Source organism: Coffea arabica, chromosome 11e, assembly GCF_036785885.1.
Source record: "Coffea arabica cultivar ET-39 chromosome 11e, Coffea Arabica ET-39 HiFi, whole genome shotgun sequence".
Taxonomy (NCBI): Eukaryota; Viridiplantae; Streptophyta; class Magnoliopsida; order Gentianales; family Rubiaceae; genus Coffea; species Coffea arabica.
Window position 1 is genome coordinate 57,683,495 of NC_092331.1, and position 22,495 is coordinate 57,705,989.

The following is a 22,495-nucleotide window of genomic DNA, read 5'->3' on the forward strand; positions in this document are numbered from 1 at the left end:
TTAACTACACAGAATAAAATCATATCCTGCCATTCTAACGTATAAAATGTGGGTTGGTAGTGCATTGTCATGTTTGAGCGAGTGCTACTAGAATTGATGGAAGAATGTACAAGGTTACTGCGTTGTGGTCACTATGGATAGCTGTAGTACAATTACAACATGTATATTGTTTAGGTCAATTTTGCCGTATTAATAACTGTATTGTAAAAGTAAACTGTGATGACCATTCATTACTATGATGGTGATTGTGTAGCAATTTAACTGGCAATGCCATTAATCTAATATTTGAGCTAGTCACATATAAATGTCATTTTCTCGTCCTGATATCATGCTAATTAAGGTTTCTCTTCAGTTTCAGTAGATGATATTAGGATGAAGGGCATTACGATTCACTACAACACCTGTCTGCATTACCCAAAGGTGTCCTATATAAAATTCCTCCTCATGTGGAGCTAACATGGCTGTCTATCCTTAAAAAAAAAAAATTAGTACAAAAACTATAACGATGATGCTCATGAGAGGATGGAGATGGTGAACTCTACCTTACGTTTTGTTGTTCATTTTTTCTTTTTTTTTGCGATACTATTGCTCATCATCAAAGAGTACTAGTCAAGGAAAAAAACAGTAGAAAAAAAAATATACAGTAGGACCTAATTAATCAGAATATCAGATTGGACGTGAACAATGAATAAGTCTATTGATCAAAAGATTGAAGTAAAAGTTTCTGGGAATTCACGAGAGGAAAACGAGAGGTTTCTGTCCAAAACCATATTCAAGACATAATTGCCTGATGTAATAACACGCAGCAGCGATATTAGGCATATTCAAGACACCAATTTCCATGTAATTATTAGACGTATAATTTGCAATCCATGCTTTGCAAAACTTGTCTATATTCACACAAATTTGAAACTAAACTTTTTTTGAGGCTTAAAATTTTCTTTCCATCTCACAGTTTCTTTTATCGCAGGTCTATAAATATTTCTTCTTCACTGCCAAAGTTCCAATCTCAAGATATATATGCCTCACTCATGTCTCCTGGGATGCATGCACATATGCTTCTCTTGACCCTCAGCTCCGAACCAACGCCACCACTTCCTCCTCCGCAGTGATCCGCCTATTTCCACCTCTTCTTCGAAGTATTAGAAGCAGCAGCTAATATTGTTAACGTCCTTCACAACCACCCATGATGATGAACCACCAAATTTTACAACGTTCTCATAACTTCCCTTCCCTCCCCCTCTTTCCCCGTTCAGTGCCCCGTCACCTCAGAAATTTGATCCCTTTTCCCGGCTTAAATTATGCTTCCAAACACTACAACAAATATCCTCTCCAGCGGCAGCTCTCTCTCCTGTGTGCCTCCAAAAATGCAAACTCAGAGGTTCTGCGTACATTCTGAATTTTACTAGGAAATATACTATCTAGTGGAGGAAGGTCTGAGTACAAAACATAGTAGCATATTTTGGAGGCTTTGATTTTTCTTTTATTTGTTGCATTGGAAATTAAACTATGAAATCATCTTCTTTTTCTTCGGTCTGTCTATCTTTTTCTTCGTGTCCTTGATCATGCCGCCATTCAAGAGCCGTGATATAGGGCCAATGCTTAATTTTGAGATAAATTCTTTTGGGGGGTCATGTCATATAGCCTATAGGGGGATCACAACCGAGTCCGACTGAGTTGAACTGTTTAAGGAAAAGTTCATTGGAAACTGAAAATGGTTTAAATAAATCTTAATCTGTATGAACGTTTTCTTGTTTTCCTTTGAAGATTGTTCATATGCCTATTGAAGGGTTTGGTATGATAATATCTTGATAAACAGGTTGTGATAGATTCAAGGAAAGAAGAAAGAGAAATGGAGCTTGAAGAGGCTGCAATTCTGATGTCCACATGCATTACTAGAACTTTGCCTGCTGCATTGACTCTTGAGGAAGGTTTGAACAAGATTGAGGAGGCTATTCAATTCTTGATGGCTAAGCCGCCTTCCTCTTCTAGTGGGATGTTCAGGTTCCAGGTACTGTACAGTTGAATTAGCATGCAACTTTCAACCGATGAAATAAATTTAAAATTCTTGAAGATGCTTCGAATTGGCAGGGAAATTTTGACTTCAATACTTCATACTTTTTTTCTTCATGTTAAAACATTAAAAATTCAGAGTTCTGTGGAAGCATATATATTCATCAACCTCTAAGCTAGGATAATTTCTCTGCTGGCTAGCTTTGTTCAAATAGTCTGCTGCAATATGACATCAAGCTTTAGATTCTACCGGGTATGGTTTAGTTTCTCCAAATAGAATGTGTTAAAGCCAATAACATGATGCACGTAGTCGAGAGGTTGAATTCAGGATATTATACAGAGAATAATTTCCATTTTAAATTCATTGTTCGCTTTAATCTTTATGTTTAAACTTAATGAAAACATGTACATTGACCAGATTCCAGAAATGCGGATGCAAGAACTAAATAAACTCTAGAAAACAAAAAGTTTACAACAATTTTCTGGTGCAATATAAGAGTATAGCATCATTAAGAGGCCTGCCAATTCTTGGGTACGTCTAAGAGATATATAGGTCCATGTCTAAGAGGTTAGTCTAGCTAGGAAGGTTCACAGATGATAACCTTAATTAACAGAAGGAAAAGGGTATAAAGATTTTAAGCCTGTGAAAGTTTATGCATGCATCGTTAACAAGATTTGTTTTTGCCTTTGAAAAATGTAGCAACTGCATGGTAAAGAAAATCAACATTCCATGCACTCCCCAACTTTCATATTTTTGATGAATAGAAAATCAACTTGGGCATTTTTCTAATGTTTGTCCCAAGTTTTAGCGGATGTTAAATCAAATATTCTAATAAAAAAAAAAAGTACTAAATAACCGCAAAGCAACTGTCACAAATTCTGTAAGAGTAGCTGTTTTCCTTTTTCTCTTTTTTTTTTCTAAACAATTAATTAGCAATGCCTGTATAAATAGATAAAGAGAGTAATAAAATTTAATTTGAATACTCGTACGAGTTTAAAATTTATTTATTTTTTAATTTAAATTTTTTTTACAAGATTCTTTTAAAAAATAAAACATGCCCCCACAATAATTTACAAAATTTTCACATCTCATCACTGTATACGGTTTGTATGCTATTAATTTCCCTGGTTTCTATGCCCCATGGTCACATGCTTTATAATTAAGGTAGGAGATTAAGAAATTTTGCTACTGACAGCATTCTTCTTCAGGCTTTATCAATAATAACATGAGTTGTCCTTTTAATTTTTTACTTTGTAAATTCAGCAGTGCTGCTAGAGCTGTCTGTTGAGGAAGCTCCCATCAATAATAGTTTATACTATATATATATATTTGAACCCTATTCAATACCCAAAAGAAAAAAAAAAAGAAAAAAAAGTGAGTGGAAGACAGGCTTAAAATGGCAGAAATTTTGTTTTCATAAGATGAAGTAAAAATAAAAGACATACATATATATTTCTTTTCCACATTTTCTTTAATTGCTGTAGTAAGGGCTTATATTCAGCCTGTTGAACTCTAGCCTGACAATCAAATTTTAGTTGCAAAAAATTTCATTAAATTGTATGAAATATTATTAAATATCTCATAGAACACAAATTGAAGCTCTAATTTAGGTCCAAGCTATTTACTAAAAACAGATGTCACTTATGTAAATTACAGATTTTGAGGAAGCTAAAATGACACACTAATTACCAATCCTAAGAAAAATAGGAAAATGAAAAAGAAAATTCCCCTTGAAGAAAATATTGGAGTCAGCTCCATTAAGGGTCCTCCCGCCTCACCCGCTTCCTGCATCGAGTGACACCACGCGCCGCCGCGCCGCAGCCATCTTTTGTAATTAGCTCTTTTGCAAACTAAAACGAAAACCCACCTCAAATTTTGTAACTTTTTTTTTTTTTTTTTTTTTTTTAACTTAAGGTTGCTGTTCCTCCAAGTGCAAAGGCTTTGAACTGGTTTTGCAGCCAACCAGAGTCAGATGGGGTGTTTCCTCAATTTTATCTTTCAAAAGAGAAGGAGAATCCAACATATAAATCACTTGCTCTGGGAAGAACTCGTGGGGTATTCGGAATAGGTTCAGCACTATCTTTTAATGCCCGGTACACGAATGGTTCAGAAAATGGCGATGCAACAAGTGAAGGGTAGCTTCTTTGCTGTGTGACTGAGTTTTTTTACGTTCCTTTTTCCCCCTGCATTTGTCTGTTGTCATTTCTTGCTATATGTATTTTTGAACGAATATTTTTTCTGCTCTACTGGGTGAAGAAATGAGGTGGCTACTGTAATGGGGTGGGGGCAGAGAAAAGTTTTCTGTTAGTTATATTTTTTGGGTTCTAAACTTTTCATTGTCTAGCTTACCTTTTTTGTGTCTATAGGACCAGCCATATAATAAATTAGTGCTGTGGCATTTTGTCTTAACTCTAATCTTGGAATATCTATCTGTTAGTCATGAGGTATGATTTATGAGGTATTTTAGAAACTTCAGTTGTAGAATCACTGACTATGTATGGACATTTCTTTAAGAAAATTTACAAAAATTTACCATGGTCTTTGCCTTGTGCTTGGGCGCTGGGGCAAATCAGTGGCAACAAGAGATTAAAAAAAAAAAAGGAAAGAAACTCCATTTCCAGCTCAGTTGTTTATTTTTTATTTTATACTCATAGTTTATTTGCATTAGTTGGATAAAATTGGGGGAGTACATATCCTATTCCTGAGTAAGATTAAAGGGTGTTTAGTCATTAATTACTGCATTTTAGAGAGTTAATGGACTATAATATTCGTTAAATGAATTTAAGTGGAAGCACCAAAAATTGAAGGACTATCTGCTGTTGTCATTTGAGAGAAATTAACATGAAGAGTTGGCTCCAACTGAAAAATGATTTGGTATTTTAGCTGCAGTGCAGCCGCAAACTGGAATGTGCACAGAAACTGTTGCATGGGACTTTCTTCAATTTAAGATTCACCTTAACCCTCATGAATGTGTGGATTTGATAAAAGCTTTTCTTTCATATTCCTGCAGATATCTATCTGTTGAACTTGCATTTCCAAGAGTATATGGCTTTCTGGATACTAATGTTGACAAGATATTGGCCTCCATTGAGCACGAGACTGGTTCATTCTACCTCTTCATCCCACAGGTATACCAATGTCCTTCTTGCATGGGCCAATGTTTTTACTGTTGGTTGCATCGGATCGAGTGCTTTATTCTACAGTAATTGATGATAAAATTTCAACAGATTGAGTTGGATGAGTTTGAGGATACCTCTATCTTGGCTGCAACCCTTGCATGGAACGATTCCTCCTTATGTACATTTTATGAAGCCATTCAAACGTATGAATTATCTCTTTTCCAGGTAAAATACTCTTGTTATCTTTAAACTGCCAACTTTTTCTTTCTTGCTTTGGCAATTGGAAGTAAATTTTCTGCTTCAATCTTTGCTGAAGCAAATTAATGCAGTATGAAAGTACTGACAACTCTTTATCTGTTATTTCTTTCCTCTGAAAGCAGACACTATTTATTCCCCTTCTTTTCCTTAAGTGGAACTGAATGTTCTTACTGTGTTATTTGCACAAATTTTGGTATTTTTAATCAAAACTAACTAAATATTGATAATTTTAGTCCTATTCAATTAGTACAGAAATGGATTTTGACTTCAATTAAATACCAACAACCAATACCTGGCATTTTTTCTCATACCCCTTGATTCCTTCTTCTTTCTTCGTTGGCTCCTTCTTCCTCGTTCTTTTTCATCTATTTGGGTGAATATGAGCAGTTTTAACAAGACATATAAATATAGTTTTTCCCTTTTTTCAGGCGAGAATTAATTTTTTGTCAACCACACAAGAATGCAGCCGAAATTGCAACTCTTCCACTGTACAGAAGTTCAACATAATGGAGGATAAAAGTATCCAAATGGTAAGGAGAATTTTTGAACTTCCTTTTAAAAGCAAGCAATATGTCAAATTGCAATGTGTCAATGATCAGCCCTACATGAGAGAGAGAGAGAGAGAGAGAGAGAGAGAGAGAGAGGAGGTTTGCATGTCACAGTCTGAACTGGTATTTGCTCTTTCTGAAGGTTATATTCTTTACTGAATATTCCTCTGAATGTACTCGTCCAAGGTAAGATACCTGGATGAAGGTTTACTACTTTTGGTTTCACTTATACTCAATCTTCTCCTGAAATACAATAAGTTTATATGGTAAGGGAGGGTGTTCACCTAAGTACTATTCCTTGTTGTTCATGAATACTCATGGAGAATTGCAATGAATTTGATTTGAGAAACCAAATATCTCAACGATGGTATCCTGTAACATGAATTTGTAGGTACGTCTAAGTGCTGTTCGATTAAGAGGAAATTTTCTTCAGTCTGGCTCGGAGGAACTGGCTTCTGATTTATTCTGGTAACATTTTAATTTGACTCGTAAACCTCTCTATGTCAAAAAATTTTGGCAGAGTCTAGAGTTGTATATTTATTATTTAGGATGCCAAACATATGTGCAGTACACAAGAATACTTGCTCATATCTTTACTCTAATCATGTTAAACTTTCTAGTTTGATATGTGTGATTGTTTTTATTTGTCTATTGTATGCTTATAGTTTTCTTTACGAGCTGCAAGTGTAGACTTCTTATCAAAGATGCTCTGTGTTGTTCCAGTCAGTTCTCTGCGAGGTTCTCTCCTACACTGGCTGTTGCCAATAACATGGTAAGCCACTAGTCCTTATGAATTCATGTACGGGTTTCCTGTCTAGTTACCTACTAAATTTCCTTAGACAAGCATTACAAAATTTTTGTCGAGATCTGAACATTGTGCCACCCAGCTGGACAGAAAAATCTGTCTAGTTTGCAGCATTATACTGCTTCCTCAAAGAAAGTTAACTGTTGACCTGTCTAACAAGTGAACTTCGAAAGAATGTACTAATAACTTATTTGGTGCAATATGTATCTTGATAATGATACATTTTGACAATGTTTTAGGAGAAAGAGATCATGCATTTGACTAATAACTGCAACCTTGATTGGAAAAATTGGAGTAGTGCTTTAACAGGCAAATGGATATGCAATTACTGAATTATTCTTAGAACTTTTTGAGGTTCCATTTTAGCTCAAAGTCTACAAGATCAGTGAACTTCATCATTCAAGATGGAAAATCACATCACTTCTATTGTTGATATCATTCTTCCACTTGTTTGCTTCTAGACTTTCATTTTTGTTTGGCAATGATGTACATAATGTATGTCTCTGCTAATCCTCATGATGTATACGTCTTGATATTACACAACACAAACTTGCTTAAAGTAGTTGACTCCACTGTCTTTTCCCAGTATCAGATTGATCGTTTTAATCTTACAAGCTACTACGAAAATGATTGCCCCAACATTAATACCTTATGGGCTTCACTTATTATTGAAGAATGTGTTCGACTTGGTGTAACGGTAAGCCTGTCCATCCAGATTTGACTTCCTTTCATCGGTTTACATATTTCTGATGTATATCTTGGCCAGTATTTTTGCATAGCTCCGGGATCGCGATCATCTCCACTTACACTTGCTGCTTCTGCTCATCCACTTACTACTTGTGTCGTGTGCATAGACGAGCGCTCACTTGCCTTTAATGCTCTTGGTTATGCTAGAGGTTCTCATAGACCAGCAGTAGTTATAACAACATCAGGCACGGCTGTTTCAAATCTTCTCTCTGCTGTAAGTTCAATTGTTCCATCTTCATGCTTGTATTTACATATTATTCTAAATGGATACAATACCAATGATCTCCTTTGGAACAAGCCTAATCAAAATGCAGTCTTCAACTTTGCACAAAGTTAGCTAGAATTCTTGTCCCCTCTTGTTGTAATTGAACCCATCAAAATTTGTATCCACTCGAATTCTGGAACATGTTTTGTTTTAAGATACCAACACTACAATCTTCTTTGTGGGTAGCATTTGGAGCTTATGTTCTATAAATTTTCCATTTTTAAGTCTTCCTTTCTCATGTGAATCTAAAACATTCTTGGCAGACAGTATTTAGTACTTCTGTTTTTTAACTTTCCCCTTCTTAACCATTGTTTCTCTTTGAATCCGTCTTTTTCAAGTAAGGTTGAGCTTCATCTGACAGAATTATTAACTGTGAAAATAGATTATAGCATCAACTTAGTTATAACATACAGGTGGTGGAGGCCAGTGAAGATTTTGTACCACTTATATTACTCACTGCTGACCGTCCCCCAGAGCTACTAGATGCTGGAGCGAACCAAGCAATTAACCAGGTACTTGGCAGTGATTCTGTAAATGACCTAAAAAGTTTAAATTTGTAGTCAGTTAACTTTTCAAGAACTCTCACGTAAAATCAGAGTTGGTAAATCTTTTCTTTAAACCACATGCATTTTGGTTCATATTCTGGTAATTGCTTCGGTTTATGAACTATTGAGTTTGCAGAATATGTGAAGCCTCCTGATGAGGACAGGAAAAGTGTTTGTCCCATACCTCTCTTATATGCGCCAATGTGGTGCTTGTTTAATGGATTAAAGGACTTCTGTAAAGCCAACTTTCGCTTAGGCTCCCAAAAAGCTGCCTATGCTAATATTCAGACTTATGTAGTTACGACTGCCTAATAATGTGCTTCAAAGTACTAGTCTGGAATCATGGATGACACCTTTGGCTGTGAAGCAAAAACTGAATCTGATATGGATGATAGCCTTAGACCTCTTTATATATATTTAAGTAGCTGCAATTTTGAGCCCAGATTTTTTCTGAGAATCATTGTAAACAGTCACTCCTAAAGCACATACTTTACAAAAAATAAATCTTTTTGAAGTTATCTTCATTTCTTTGAAGAGTTGCCATCACCTTTTCTCTTCAAGTGTGTTTGAGTAGCCGTAGATGGATTGTACAATATCACAGTATTAGTTGACCTGAATGCATGTTCGACATCTTACAAGATGATGTTGGATTAAGCCTAGTAATGATTCTCATCAATTTATGTAGACAGCAAGCATGGAGAATGAGCAAAAGATTTAGTAATGATTGTAATCAAAGAATTAAGCCCAGTAATGATTGTCATCAAAAGATTTCTGTAGTTCACAAGACCAATTTCAACAGGTAAGGACATTGACTAGGTGACCATGAGGTCTCTGGTTTGACTCTTAAGCCTCCCCTTCCCCTTCTTCCCTGTACGGCTTAGAGTCTCCCTTGAACCAAAAGATTTCTGTAGATACACCACCCTGACTTCTTTATTGGTATTATTGTTTTCTCAAGAAGCATTCTCAGTAACTTGCTTAGTCTCTTATATTTGGTTCTAAGGTTAACACATTGTTTTGTCTGGCAGGTCAATCATTTTGGACAGTTCACGAAGCATTTTTTTGGTCTTCCAGTGCCCACTGATGATATCTCTTCTAGAATGGTCCTCACTACACTTGACTCTGCTGTTTACATGGCTACCACTTCACCCTATGGTCCTGTCCATATCAATTGTCCTTTCAGAGAACCATTAGGGAACATTCAGACGACATGGGAGAGTAGAGGTTTAAAGGGATTAGAAAATTGGATGTCAACTTCAGAACCATTTACAACCTATTCCCAGGTTCAGCATTCTGTTTCATCTAATCAGTGTCATGGACTTATGGCTGAATTGGTCAAGCTAATTCAAGGAGCGAAGCAAGGGCTTTTAGTGCTTGGTGCTCTTCATACAGAGGATGACATATGGGCAGCTCTTCTCCTTGCTAAACACCTGAATTGGCCAGTTGTTGCTGGCATCTTGTCAGGGTTACGCTTAAGAAAATATATGGCTTCCTTTTCAGAAATTGAAGAAAACATTATATTCCTAGATCACCTAGATCAAATGCTTCTCTCAGGTGCAGTCAATGACTGGATGCAAGCTGATGTGATAATTCAGGTATTTTCTTGAGCTTTGCTGTTTATTGATGGATGTCGTACCAATTATGGTGCTGGTTAGGGAAATCGAAAAGGATGCTTAACTTCATTCTTCCATTCTTTTAGCTCCAGAAATCTATGAATGAACAAATCAAAAGGCAGATAAGAAAATATTTTCAGGATTTTTAAACATGTGTCGTTTCTGACATACAAGTTGATTCTTTGCAAGATCTGATGATGGAGTTAAATTCTTGAACAAGGAGGTTAAAAATGAACAAGAAGCATTGATGAATTGCTCTTTTAGCTGTTGCCAATTGTCCAATTGTTTCATGCTCTTAGTCAATGGAGTTTTCACTATTGAATGAACCTATCTTATTACTTTAAGAATAAGGTCTTCATGAAATTTATTAGGTGAAAAAAGGAAGATTGTGGAATGCACAGAACATATGGAAACAACTATAAAAATTGAAAATCACGGTCTTGTGGCACTGGAGTTTTCTCCTTTGAGCTTCATGTGGTGGCACCAAAACAATCTAATAATTAGAAAGTTAAATGTCTAAATATTCAACATTTATTAGTAATAAATGATCAAATCATCTATTTGGTAAAGATCAAGTTAGTTAGTGAATATAATCTTTACTACTGCTAATTATCTAGAGTGACTTTATCATGTGTCTCTGTTTTCCTGTACTTGCATTGTGACAGATTGGTGGTCGGTTAGTTAGCAAACGCATTTCAAAGATGCTTGAAGGTTGCTTTCCTTGCTCCTATATAATGGTTGACAAGCATCCAAAACGTCATGATCCTTCTCACATTGTAACGCACAGGATCCAGAGTACCATCATGGAGTTCACTGTTTGTGTAACAAAAGCTTGTATTCCACATGATAACACCAGATGGAAAGCATTTCTACGAGTTCTCAACTCAATGGTATGTGACCAGTTTCCAAGTGACATTCATTAGTTATCTCATACAGGAAAACAGTTAAGGTTGTAAAAGGTTGTGGTAGGGAGGAGTTTTAGTAATGCAGAAGCTATTTTACTAGTTAAATAGTCAACGTGGCAATAAATTTTCATTAATTACGTTTGAACAAGTTACTACTTCACTCAAGGTGAAAACAATCATCTACCAGAAATTTATTATGGCTTCAGAATGTTGCATCATGAATTCCCTTCCGCAATTCGAGCTAGAAAAAATTGATCGGGTTCTGGTGTCAAATAGTGTAAAATATCATGGGGAAGAAGTCATTTCTTTTAGTTTTTTAGCTTAAGTGTAGACCACTGATGCTCTTGCACCAACATGTATGAATTGGAGAAGGTGTATAGAACAACTGCCTTTTGGAGTCAAAAGCAGGTAAAGCACTTCATTTTGCAGAAATGAAGTGGTTTCAGTGTGCTTAACATGACTAATTAAGGCCAATGTGACATGCAATGGGTTTCTTCTGCCTCCTTGCAGTCTAGTAATTGCCTCCTTGTCAGTGTCCTTCTCCACTTCGTCTGCTGATGTGTAAGCCCTAGAGAAATGACTAGTATTCGGAGTGCTATTTATGCATTATTAATGCCTAGTTTCTGCTAAGAGCAGATTAAGATACCAGGGATAACTTTGTTTGCTAATCCTACCTCCAGTGCATTACTAGACTGCAGATTCTCAAATAGTTATTTAGTCTTTCTATGAAATGATGTTGGCTTTTTTCTCCCTCTTTTTCAGGCTGCCCGAGAAATCTCGTCTCTGATTGATTTAGAACAGTCTTTGACTGAACCTTATATTGCACATGTAGCATTGGAAAATCTTCGATGTAACTCTGCTATATTTATCGGAAACAGCATGGCAATACGCGATGCAGACATGTATGGGTATAACTGGGCAAAATGTACCCATGAAACTTCAGAGATGCTGAGCTCAGGATTCCAATGTCACCGTATTCAGGTTGCTGGGAATAGAGGAACTGGTGGCATAGACGGGCTGCTTAGCACGGCTGTTGGATTTGGTGTTGGCTGCAACAAACATGTAAGTAGCTTGGCATTGATTTGCATATCCTTTCCGAGGTTTCACTTTCTAATATCTGATTCTTCTTTTTTCCCCTAGCCGCTGCTTGATAAGTGTACAATAAATCTACTTTGGTTATTGTAATCTTTGCAAAGTTCTATCTCCATCGACTTTTTCTTTTGTTGTTTTCAGTCAAATTTCCAATTGGGAACAAACCTGAATTCTTTATTTTTTAGGTTTATTTTTGAGTTTCATATAACTTGAGTGTGGGATGCACCAGTAAAAATTTAACAGCAGTTCAGTGCCATTTTGAAAGTGTGAACAGTAGCCTGTATGGAGCTGATGAGATGACAAGTCCAAAGCACTTTTTTTTTCTTGAAAAGCATTTAAACAAGTAAATAAAAGAAAATAACTGCTGAAATTTTGTTAAAGGGCTTTTTGTTGAAGTAGATACCCTGCTTCTTGTGCAATATAAAAGAAAACAAAAAGAGAAGCAAAAAATTGAAGAATGAGTTTTTTGTATCTTAATGTTTAGTAAATTGATGAGCCTTCATTACATTCCCAGCAAGAATAAATGGACAAATAAGCAAAGATCATTTTTTGTTAAGTGATTAATTTTATTCTTTTCAGGTTCTTTGTCTAATTGGAGATGTTTCTTTTCTGTATGACACAAATGGACTGTCACTACTGAGACAAGGGTAATTAGATATTCCTCCCCCTTTTCCCTCTCCTCTCATGGCATTCACTATAACATTTTGCCTCTGATGCCCAACTATTACATCTAATTTGACATGCTTATCTAGTCATGCATATGAGAAGCATTCTTTGTCAAAGAAACAACCTCTCCTTTCTTGGACAGATCCCATTCAAGATAGCTTCCTGTTCCTATCCTTTACCATACTCAAGCATGGTTTGAACTACTTCTTTGGTTTCCCCTCATTATGTGGGTATACACTATGTTAAGCTTAAAATTTTTTCCGCCAAGCCAGGCAAAATCATCTTGTACCATATATTCCCCCTTAATTGCTGGTTACCCTGTAACTGTCTTTCTAGAACATCTATGGTTTCATGACATTTTGCATTTACCTCTCTTCATTTCCCTCCCTTTGCTAAACCTAAAGTAGCCCATTTATTGTATTCCACCTCAATGTTACTCAGTATGCTGAAATGTTATTGATCTTGTTTGTTTGAAGGGTATTGCGGAAGCCAATGATTGTAATTGTAATAAACAATCAGGGTGGTGCAATTTTCAGTCTCCTGCCATATGCAAAGCTGACAGATCACAAAATTCTAGATCAATTTTTCTACACATCTCATGATGTTGCTATTGGGGATCTATGCATGGCACATGGGTAGTATTTCTATGCCTTTTATACTGTCATGTGTGGAATGACTACACTCCCTTCCTCTGTGTGCTTTCCAGACTACAGGGGCGTGCCTTCTCTTAATATGAGAAATGTGATTAACTAATTTGGGCGAGTTGCGCAATAATCCGCGCTCTAATTCCCTTTCTTGTACTTCATTCTGAAAGCCCCTTTCCTTCTGCTAAAAGGGCTTTTGAGATGCTGCATCGTTGCTTCTGCAATAAAGGGGGAAGTACTGTTTGTTTAACAGAATTTATGTTACTTCTAGCAATAGAAGGCAATCTAACTGGATGTAGCTTTTTTAGATAGGCTTTTCCAGGAATTGGCGAAACCCGTACTAGAGTTTTCTCTTTACAGAAAGTCCTAATAACCATGTGTCAGTTATCTGACAGCATTAGTCTCTCAGATAAACCACTTGTTAAAAATGAAAGATAAAGGATTAAATATTTTCCTCCTATTCTTGTATGATTCACATATTCTTGAATTTTGGTAAAGAAAAGCTCCATTTATGCAGCATGAAGCATGCACAAGTTCAGACAAAGAAGGAATTGGGTGAAGCTTTATTAACAGCCCAGCAAGAAAACTGTGACCACGTCATAGAAGTAAAGAGCTGCATTGATAACACAGCGACCTTTCACAGGTATCATGGTCAATACTAGTTTGGATTACACATCGCCTATGAATGTAACTAATTTGAATGCTCCGCTTACACATTACATTCCTCTTCTCAGTCATTTGGGGGCATCCATTTCTCAGGCCATTGATCATTCTTTAGGTGTGCTTTCAAAGCTTTCACAATCAGAAACAACCTTACATGGAAGTTCAAGTATTAGAATCTCTAAAATGGAGTATTCTCTGTACAGGTAAGTCCTTTTATATGGATGAAATTTAAGGTTTTCCAAGACTACAACCTGAATCTGATGTGATTTTAAAAACTGTATTATGGCAGGATTCCATTAAGAGCTCCACCAACTTCATCTTCTGGCAATAATAACTCTTCCATATTCTACAGAGAAGGATTTGTCATAAGCTTGTGCCTTGAGGGTGGAGGTACTGGGTTTGGGGAGGTAAGGCTCATGCTATCTCTTCTTAGTTTACCATTTTAGAAGGGTATGCGGACATGAATATGTAACTCTGCTTTTGCATCAAGGAACCCACTAAACTTGAACTAAGATCATGGAACATGTTGAGCTAAAATTTCCAGATTACCGGGCATGATAGTTTGGGATTTCACTACTGTTTTGTGTTAGTAACTGGCAATTTGATTGCATATCTCAGAGAGCAACACATCTGGCCTCTAATTCCTGCTTTTCTCAATTGGCATATTCAGTATAATCTGTTCAACTCCTGCTAACTGTCCTGTAAGAGATGCGGGAAATTATGACTAGGTCTACATCTCAACAGCTTTAATATGCCTCTTCACGCCACTGATTGAATTGATCAAAGACTTGAATTAAAACTTGTCATGTGGCTAGTTTACAGTCTTTTTAAAATCCAAAGGAGTTGTTTCCTCAAGTGGCTGAAACCCTATAAACAAAAGGGAAAGAAAAAGGAAATAAAAGAGGAATCATACAATCACCATAAGAAGCTTCTGTCACTAAATTGATTAACAACTTCACTATATGTAGTTTACCATTAAGCAGCAGAAATTTACTAGTGATGAATAAGTGAGAAGGGGTCTCTGACAGGCTCCCACTCGATCACACCCATTGATTTACTTGATGTATGGTGGAAAACTTGAAAACGATATCAAAAGGTGTGCAACAAGTCATTTTAATTCTCATTGTTTAAGTTGAAAAGCAAAGAAAAGAGGGTACAATATACAACTTAGGAGAAATTTCTTGTGGCCTGTTTAATATTTGCAACATATTTCCATATATTTAGAGTAAAATCTTGGAGCATTGTGCTATGCGGTCGTTGGTGTACAAGTTTAAATACTTGGTTCAACTATACCTGAAGGTGAGGCTGGAAAAAATATGAGTTGAAAACAAAGGTCTAATTGCCATTTGAGGAAAAAGCCTGTCTCCATGTTATAATGGGAAGTTGGCAAGAATGTCCTCCAAAGTTCTTATAATGCCTAAACAAAGTTCTATCCATAAGCCTGTCTCCACTTTTTTGCCCCTTAACTGGACATGAAACATGGGCATTTGAACAGAAGATTGACCTGTGATTGGTAAACTCTGCTACTCCTTGTGGAGTGGGGCGTTGCACATTATCCCTGAGGTAATAGGATATCAGATTTTGAAAAGAAATAGGGAAAATGAAAAAGTAAAGTGTTTTTGTCTACTATTAGATGCTACAAGAAATTTGTATTTCTGATCCACATTGCAATATTTACCTGTCAAAACTTTCTCATTTCTCTTCCATGTTTGTGCTTTCTGTCCTCTTGCTCCCATGTTCTCTTTATAGATTTTGATGTCTCGCCTTTAGCTATCAAAGAATTGAGCTTCTCCTAAGGTTTTGTTTAACTTTGTAAACAGGTGGCACCCCTTGAAATACACAAAGAAAACCTGCTGGAAGTTGAAGAGCAACTTCGCTTTCTTATTCATGTTATAGAAGGAAGAGAAAGTACTTATTTTCTTTCACTGCTTAATGGGTCTATATCATCTTGGATATGGAATTGCTTGGGAATATCGGTAGGTTAATGGATCTATCATTATTTATTTGAAAATCTACTATATGCTTAGACAGTGTCATTTCGGGAGTTTGGAGGTCGGGAAGAAGGGAACAGCAATGGGGCATAAACTCTAATCACTCAACTTAGCCATCCTGCATCTATTACGTTGATCTTCTTGGTGATATCATCTTGAATGCTGTTATGTTTGCAATCCTTGTACAGCCAGATTCCCTATTTCCAAGTGTGAGATGCGGCTTGGAGATGGCTATACTCAATGCTATTGCAGCCAGCAAATCTTCCAGTTTAATAGACATATTCCATCCAAGGACAGGAGAATTACATACAAAGGGGACAGCTGTGAAGATATGTGGCCTCATTGATTCCATTGGAGGTCCCACAGATATGGCTTCTGCTGCATCTGCCCTTGTTGAAGAGGGTTTTGCTGCTATAAAAATAAAGGTGACTACTTTTAGTCCAAAATTTTGCCGGTCAATTTTTATTTTCTGAGATTGTTATAGGATACTATCAAATAGCTAGGTTTCGTAGAACAAACTTTATCAATTCTTCCACTTATAGGTGGCACGTAGGAGCAACCCCATCGAGGATGCCATGGTTATACAAGAGGTTAGAAGAAAAGTGGGGAATCATGTTGAAATCCGTGTTGATGCCAACAGAGGTTGGACATTTTCCGAAGCAGCAGAGTTTGCTAATTTGGTGAAAAACTGCAACCTACAGTATATTGAGGTATTACTCTGTGGAAATCATATTGAGATCTGATTATCTATTTTTGCTCCTAGATCTTTACTTTCAAGAAATGGATTATGATGAATTTTAAATTCGGTACCCTTCTGTTGTTTTTTTATTCTTTTATTTTCTTTACTGTTTTTTATGTTAGACTTTCTTCAATTTCATAAATTGCTCATCAAGACCTAGCTCTGCCAATTTTTCTATCCCTCTTTGTGCATGTCTTGCATTTGACTTTATTGAAGTTCTCCATTTTTTCTATGTGAAAGGTTTTGATGATATTTTATCTTGAATGTTTTTTAGTTGTAAGTTAACTGTCTTCTGCAATTTCTAATATTAGGAACCTGTTAAGGATGAAGATGATATTGTCAAATTTTGTGAAGAAACTAACTTACCTGTGGCACTTGATGAGACTGTGAACAATACAAGAGCAAATCCCCTGGAGGTCATAAACAATTACACCCACTCTGGAATTGTTGCGGTGGTAAGTATCCATGCTTCCTTGATACTAACTTTCTCAGGGTTTAGTTATGTGATAAAAAATTTTACATCATGGATTCTTGTGCCAAACAAGAACGGTATTCTGTAGCTGTAATTGCTTAGCAAGGTTTGGTGGCCCATCAATGTTGCTTTGCTGGTGCATACAATTTTGTATTTTAATCTGATCAGTATAAGTAGAAGAAATCTCTCCACTCTCATTCAAGGGAAGGTCTATACAACATTTTGTTTATGCTTTGCTACTCCCTAGAACAGTTCTGCAAAATCTGCTTCTAGCATTCATTGGAGATTGTCATAGGCATTATAAAATTTCAGGACAATAATGATGAGCAGAATTTGGCTCTTCCATTGATTTTTATTTCATATATTATGTTAACATGGTCAATTCTCTCATATTAGACAGAATTTTATGCCTCAAGGGACCTAACTTTGGTTTGCTACAATTAACCTGTCAGGTTATTAAACCAAGCATGCTTGGGGGTTTTGAGAATGCAGCATTGGTTGCTCAATGGGCTCAGAAGCAAGGGAAGATGGCGATTGTTAGTGCTACATTTGAGAGTGGCTTGGGACTGTCCGCCTATACTCAGTTCTCAAGTTATCTCAATCTGCAAAATGCTGAAATACGTAGGTTGATGAAAAAGGAACCATCACTATGCTTAGCTCATGGTCTGGGGACCTACAAATGGCTTAAAGAAGATTTGAGTGTAAAGCCTGCAGAGGTCCATTTCAATTCAAACAATGGATTTGTAGGGGCCTCTGTTGTTGATACTGCTCAATTCCTGCAGAGGTTTCAAGTCAACCAAAATGTCATTGTTCGAACTTTTGATGAAGAACAAGTTCGTAACTACCAGCTACCTGTTGATTTTGAGGGTGTCTCCTATTCCATCAATGTGCTAGAGACGGGAAAAAGAGTTGGAGTAAGTGTAGAATCTTGTATATGTATTATATTTCATAATTTTTGTCATGAGATACTAGTATGTAGATGACACGCACCTTTAAAAGCCAGTCATACACTAATAGGAATTGCAATGAAGGAAGAGATGCCATCAGGGGAGGGTTGATGCGGGAGGGAAGGTGGCTGATGGAGGAGCCTATGAACAGTACACTAATTGCTGATTAAAAAAACTATTCACATACAAATCATAATGTGTATACAGCCAATATGGAAGGAGCCTTTGGGCAAAAACACACAGTTTGAAATATAGTAAGAGCATGGACATCACGAGTCTGATAAACTTAAAATATTAATTATACATGGCATCTTCAATTTTTTACTAGAAAGAATTTTGCACTATTCATGAGCTTCATTGATCATCCATTTCTACCTGTTGTACTCTGAAATCCCCCATGCTAATCTTTCTCTGTTCCAGGAGAAGAGAGAAAACTTTATTGATATAAAGAGTACTGCCACAAACTAGAAAACTATGAGAATCAATTACCCATTCCTCTGCACGTTGTCAATAAGATACTTGTCAAAATTAACATACTTTGAACCAAATAGGAATGTGAATTTAGTGTTGAGGCGTACTATTATTCATCTATTACCTGGAGAGCCTAATTTTCACCGCAATATTGCAATCCTTTTTCCTTGTTCCTTTTCCAAACTGCAGGACTATGTATTCGTCTTTCTTCATGGCTTTCTTGGAAGGGGTGAAGATTGGATACCCATCATGAAAGCCTTCTCAAGGTCAGTAAGATGCATAGCAATTGACCTTCCAGGTCATGCCAGATCTGACGTGAAATATCAGGCTGATAATGGTTCCATGAAGCGGCACAGTTTGTCAGTTGATGCTATTGCTGGTATGTTATGCAAGTTTATTACTAATGTGACCTCTGAAAAGGTTATTCTTGTTGGGTACTCAATGGGAGCAAGGATCGCCTTACACATGGCTTTAAAATATGATGATAAGGTATATAAGAAGATATGCTACTGATCTCAATTAAATTCATTTTCGACATGAATCATTTTTTGAAATATGATCTGTCTTGGAAGATTGATGGAGCTGTTATAATCTCCGGAAGCCCTGGATTGACAGATCCTGGGGCAAGGAAGGTCCGTCGAGCAAAAGATGATTTCAGAGCCAGCTCCCTTGTTTCTCACGGCCTAGAGCACTTTTTAGGTGCCTGGTATGTTGAGGAGATATGGAATAGGTAATTGATCCTTCCTTTATAACCCTCTTTGGCTTGGACTTTATTTAATTATCCTTTAAACATTCCTAGAGCAGTCACCTTAGTAACAGATTACCAACCATGCAGCTTAAGGAGCCATCCACATTTCAGTGAAATAGTCACTGATCGCTTGCAGCATGATGATTTGCACACTCTTGCTAAAGTACTGTCTGATTCAAGTATTGGGAGACAACAGTAAGTCTGGATATTCTTCTCTTCATACATTTTAAGTCCCTCACATCTCCTTTTGCAGTTTGACTATGGCTTCAAAGATAATTGTTGAATTAGGTAATCATTTCAAACTTTATGATGACCTCAGATGAAGGGCATAATACTAGTCCAATTACTTCAACAGATATTTCCTACTGACAACATACTAGTTAATTTGAGTTAAAACAAATTCTGTTTGTTCATCTTTAAGGAACCCAAGGTTCCGAGGTGTTTCTGGGGGCATAGTCCTTGTTTGGCAGAGTTTCTCTTTATATCAGCATATTGTTCCCCATTCCCTGCTCTTTATGCTTATCCTTTTACCCTTGTGTTGGGTAGGAAATCATGAGAAGAACTTAGAGGCCTAGCTCAATGCAACATGAAGGGAAAATATGGTAGACTGTAGAGATAAAAAAAAATAATAATAAAAAATCCTTCATCAGAAATCATTTACCAACTTGGTAATGAGAACTAAGATCATAAACCTGGAGCTTTGCTTCTTCAATCAACAAATACTACCTTAGACTCTGCTATGATCAGTTGGCATGCGTCTCCTGTATATTTCTTCAATTTCATCCGGAGCCTAATTCTTGGATCTCCTTCGGGCCAATTACTATCTTATCCCTTGGTATTTATGATAGACCATTGTGGGAAGACCTGAAGCAGTGCAACCTACCACTTCTACTCATTGTTGGAGAGGATGATGCCAAGTTTAAACAAATTGCCAAAAGGATGCTCCATAAAATCAGCCATAGCACCAGGATGAAAGCTACTCCAGCAATAGTCGAAGTTCCAAAATCTGGCCACGCTGCACATCTTGAGAATCCTCTTCATGTAATATATTCTTTAAGGCAGTTCTTGAACAGAGTCAAAACCTTGAGTTCACTTCAAACGCAAAATGCAGTAGTAGATAGTCATCGTGACATTCCCCGTCAGGTTTCAAAGATAATGTAAAAAAACGATAAGTTGGTTCAATTCTTGGCCTCATCTTTCGAAACCCCATCAACACAAGTCTGTGGTCAATGTAGATCCGACAAGTCATGGAATGCAAGATTACTCTCTGCAGATGTTCAAAATGTATTTAGTGAAATCCCCAATGTAACATAATAATTGCTGCCCCATAGTCTGCTTCTGTTTCATTACCTGAAATACAATATTCAGCTGGCGGCCAGTCTTGCTCTCCTCAGAATTCCCTAATGATCCCTCTGTTTGTTGACTTGGTACTCTTCAGTAATTATATCCCGAGGGAGACACCTAAAGACAGTAGTCCATTCTGCTTTACTCTTACTTTTTGTTCTGCTCCTACACCTTCAAATACTTGCTGATAAAATCCCAAGGACTTCAGATCATTGAGTTCTTCTGCATAGAAAATGATGTCTGAATAGGCCATCTGCCTTGAAAAGTACCTAGTTGCGTTTGAATACTGAATAAAGAAAAGCACAAAGATGAAGATTTATAGGTCCCTGTACAACCCCAGTTAGCTGATTCCTTGTGCAACCACCATTAACTCTTACTACCATTTCAATGGTGCTATTTCAATGATACTCTTTGGTTTTTGCGTGAAAATTGTATCAAGTCGTTCTACTTCCATCTCTTGTTTCTTTCATCTTTTGCTGCCATCTTTTGTGTGAGTGAGATGAGGCACAAGTTTGAGGAACTGTCAAACCTCATTGAACTAGCTGCCCAACTGTGGCTGCATAATCCTATATAGCACGTCTAGCTCAAAAAGCTGAACAAATGTGAGTTAATTTGCTACTAATCCAAAGCCTAATTGCTGTCTAGTTTTGCTTAAAAATCTCCATCATCGAGACTTGTTTTTCTTTCCACAATGGTTGCGTGGAAGGACATGAACCTTATTTATGATTTGACATGATTCATGGGATTGGACCACTCTAATTAACATGGACATTACTTTATAATACACCCCCACTAACCCGTTGGAATTTTACTCCTCCTCCTAACGTAATTATGTGATTATCTTGTCCATTCTTAACTCTAGATCCATCACAAACTTATAAAACGAGGAGTGTTTTGTACGAGAACTAAGCATAATAAAACTAAAGTGGAGGCTACTAAACGCAATAGGAAAAGAAAAAAATCAAAGTAAAACTTGTGTTTGGTAAGAAAGAATATCCCAGATTTCACTGTCAGAAAGGCCACATTTCAACATACAGCCACTTAATTAATGTCACAAATCCAGTTGGTAGATTATTCAGCACCAAATTAAACTCATGGTATTAGCTGACTTTTGACTAATCTCTATTATATTATGGGGAAATAAAGAAGTCTTGAAACCATCAATTTGATTGGGCAAAGTTGTCGAATCTATATATTCAACGTTATTAATTAAATCCATCAGTTTGATTACGCAAAGTACATTCACAGTTTGTCAACCCTTGTCCAATCTACACCTGGCCTCCTGTACGCAATTTTTATTAATCATCTATTAATTTCCCAAAAAAAAATGTAATCATCTAATTAGTCAACAAGATTGAATGGAGGCTTTTAAGGGGTGTGTGTTTTTTTGGTTCGTCTTTTCTAATGTTGCATTGCGAATGTTATTAGGCTTATATTTGTTCTAAATTCTTTCGACTGTGGTTCTAGGCATGATCAATGTCACTCAACAGGATGATTGGTTCCTCCTGCCCAAAATCAGAACAAAGATGGCTGATTTCTTGATGTAAAATATATTAAAGAAAAGTTAGTGGAAATTTTTGGCATTTTTCATGCTCCCAAACCTCCTTGAGTCCTACATGTATCCTCATCCTCTAACATGATGATAATTAACTAAAACCGCAGCTGATTAAGACGCCCTGGAAACTTAATTGTAAGTGGACATTCAAACTCTTATTTCACTTTTGAATCAAACATGAGCTCGAATTTATAGATTGTATAAAACTAATCTTGAATCCATGTATACGTAGTAAATATCAAGAAACCAAAAGGTTACCTAGTTGCTCGTGTAACCAGAAATCTAGGGGCAAATGAACAGGAATTGATAATAAGCTAAGGTTGTTCTGTTACTATGAATAAAATAAG

General features: G+C 36.6%; 1 protein-coding gene across 3 annotated transcripts; it reads left to right on the forward strand.

Moving 5' to 3' along the window:
- The first annotated feature begins 1,008 nt into the window (after nucleotides 1-1,008).
- Nucleotides 1,009-20,645, forward strand: LOC113716230 (protein PHYLLO, chloroplastic). 3 transcript variants are annotated; one of them, XM_072072464.1, is made up of 28 exons: nucleotides 1,009-1,381; nucleotides 1,820-2,011; nucleotides 3,929-4,149; nucleotides 5,025-5,142; nucleotides 5,242-5,358; nucleotides 5,820-5,921; nucleotides 6,331-6,407; nucleotides 6,663-6,711; nucleotides 7,331-7,441; nucleotides 7,511-7,705; nucleotides 8,170-8,268; nucleotides 9,327-9,893; nucleotides 10,577-10,801; nucleotides 11,579-11,878; nucleotides 12,488-12,555; nucleotides 13,051-13,209; nucleotides 13,736-13,861; nucleotides 13,953-14,084; nucleotides 14,171-14,288; nucleotides 15,702-15,857; nucleotides 16,061-16,297; nucleotides 16,415-16,582; nucleotides 16,923-17,066; nucleotides 17,536-17,997; nucleotides 18,691-18,990; nucleotides 19,074-19,231; nucleotides 19,337-19,444; nucleotides 20,098-20,645. In XM_072072464.1, exons 1-28 carry the CDS (start codon nucleotides 1,187-1,189, stop codon nucleotides 20,408-20,410), a joined length of 5,217 nt encoding a protein of 1,738 aa, XP_071928565.1. In that variant the 5' UTR covers nucleotides 1,009-1,186; the 3' UTR covers nucleotides 20,411-20,645. The 3 variants fall into 3 exon arrangements, with proteins under 3 accessions (XP_071928565.1, XP_071928566.1, XP_071928567.1); XM_072072465.1 differs by having other exon boundaries at nucleotides 7,337-7,441; XM_072072466.1 differs by lacking the exons at nucleotides 1,009-1,381; nucleotides 1,820-2,011 and adding an exon at nucleotides 3,608-3,844.
- The last annotated feature ends 1,850 nt before the right edge of the window (nucleotides 20,646-22,495 follow it).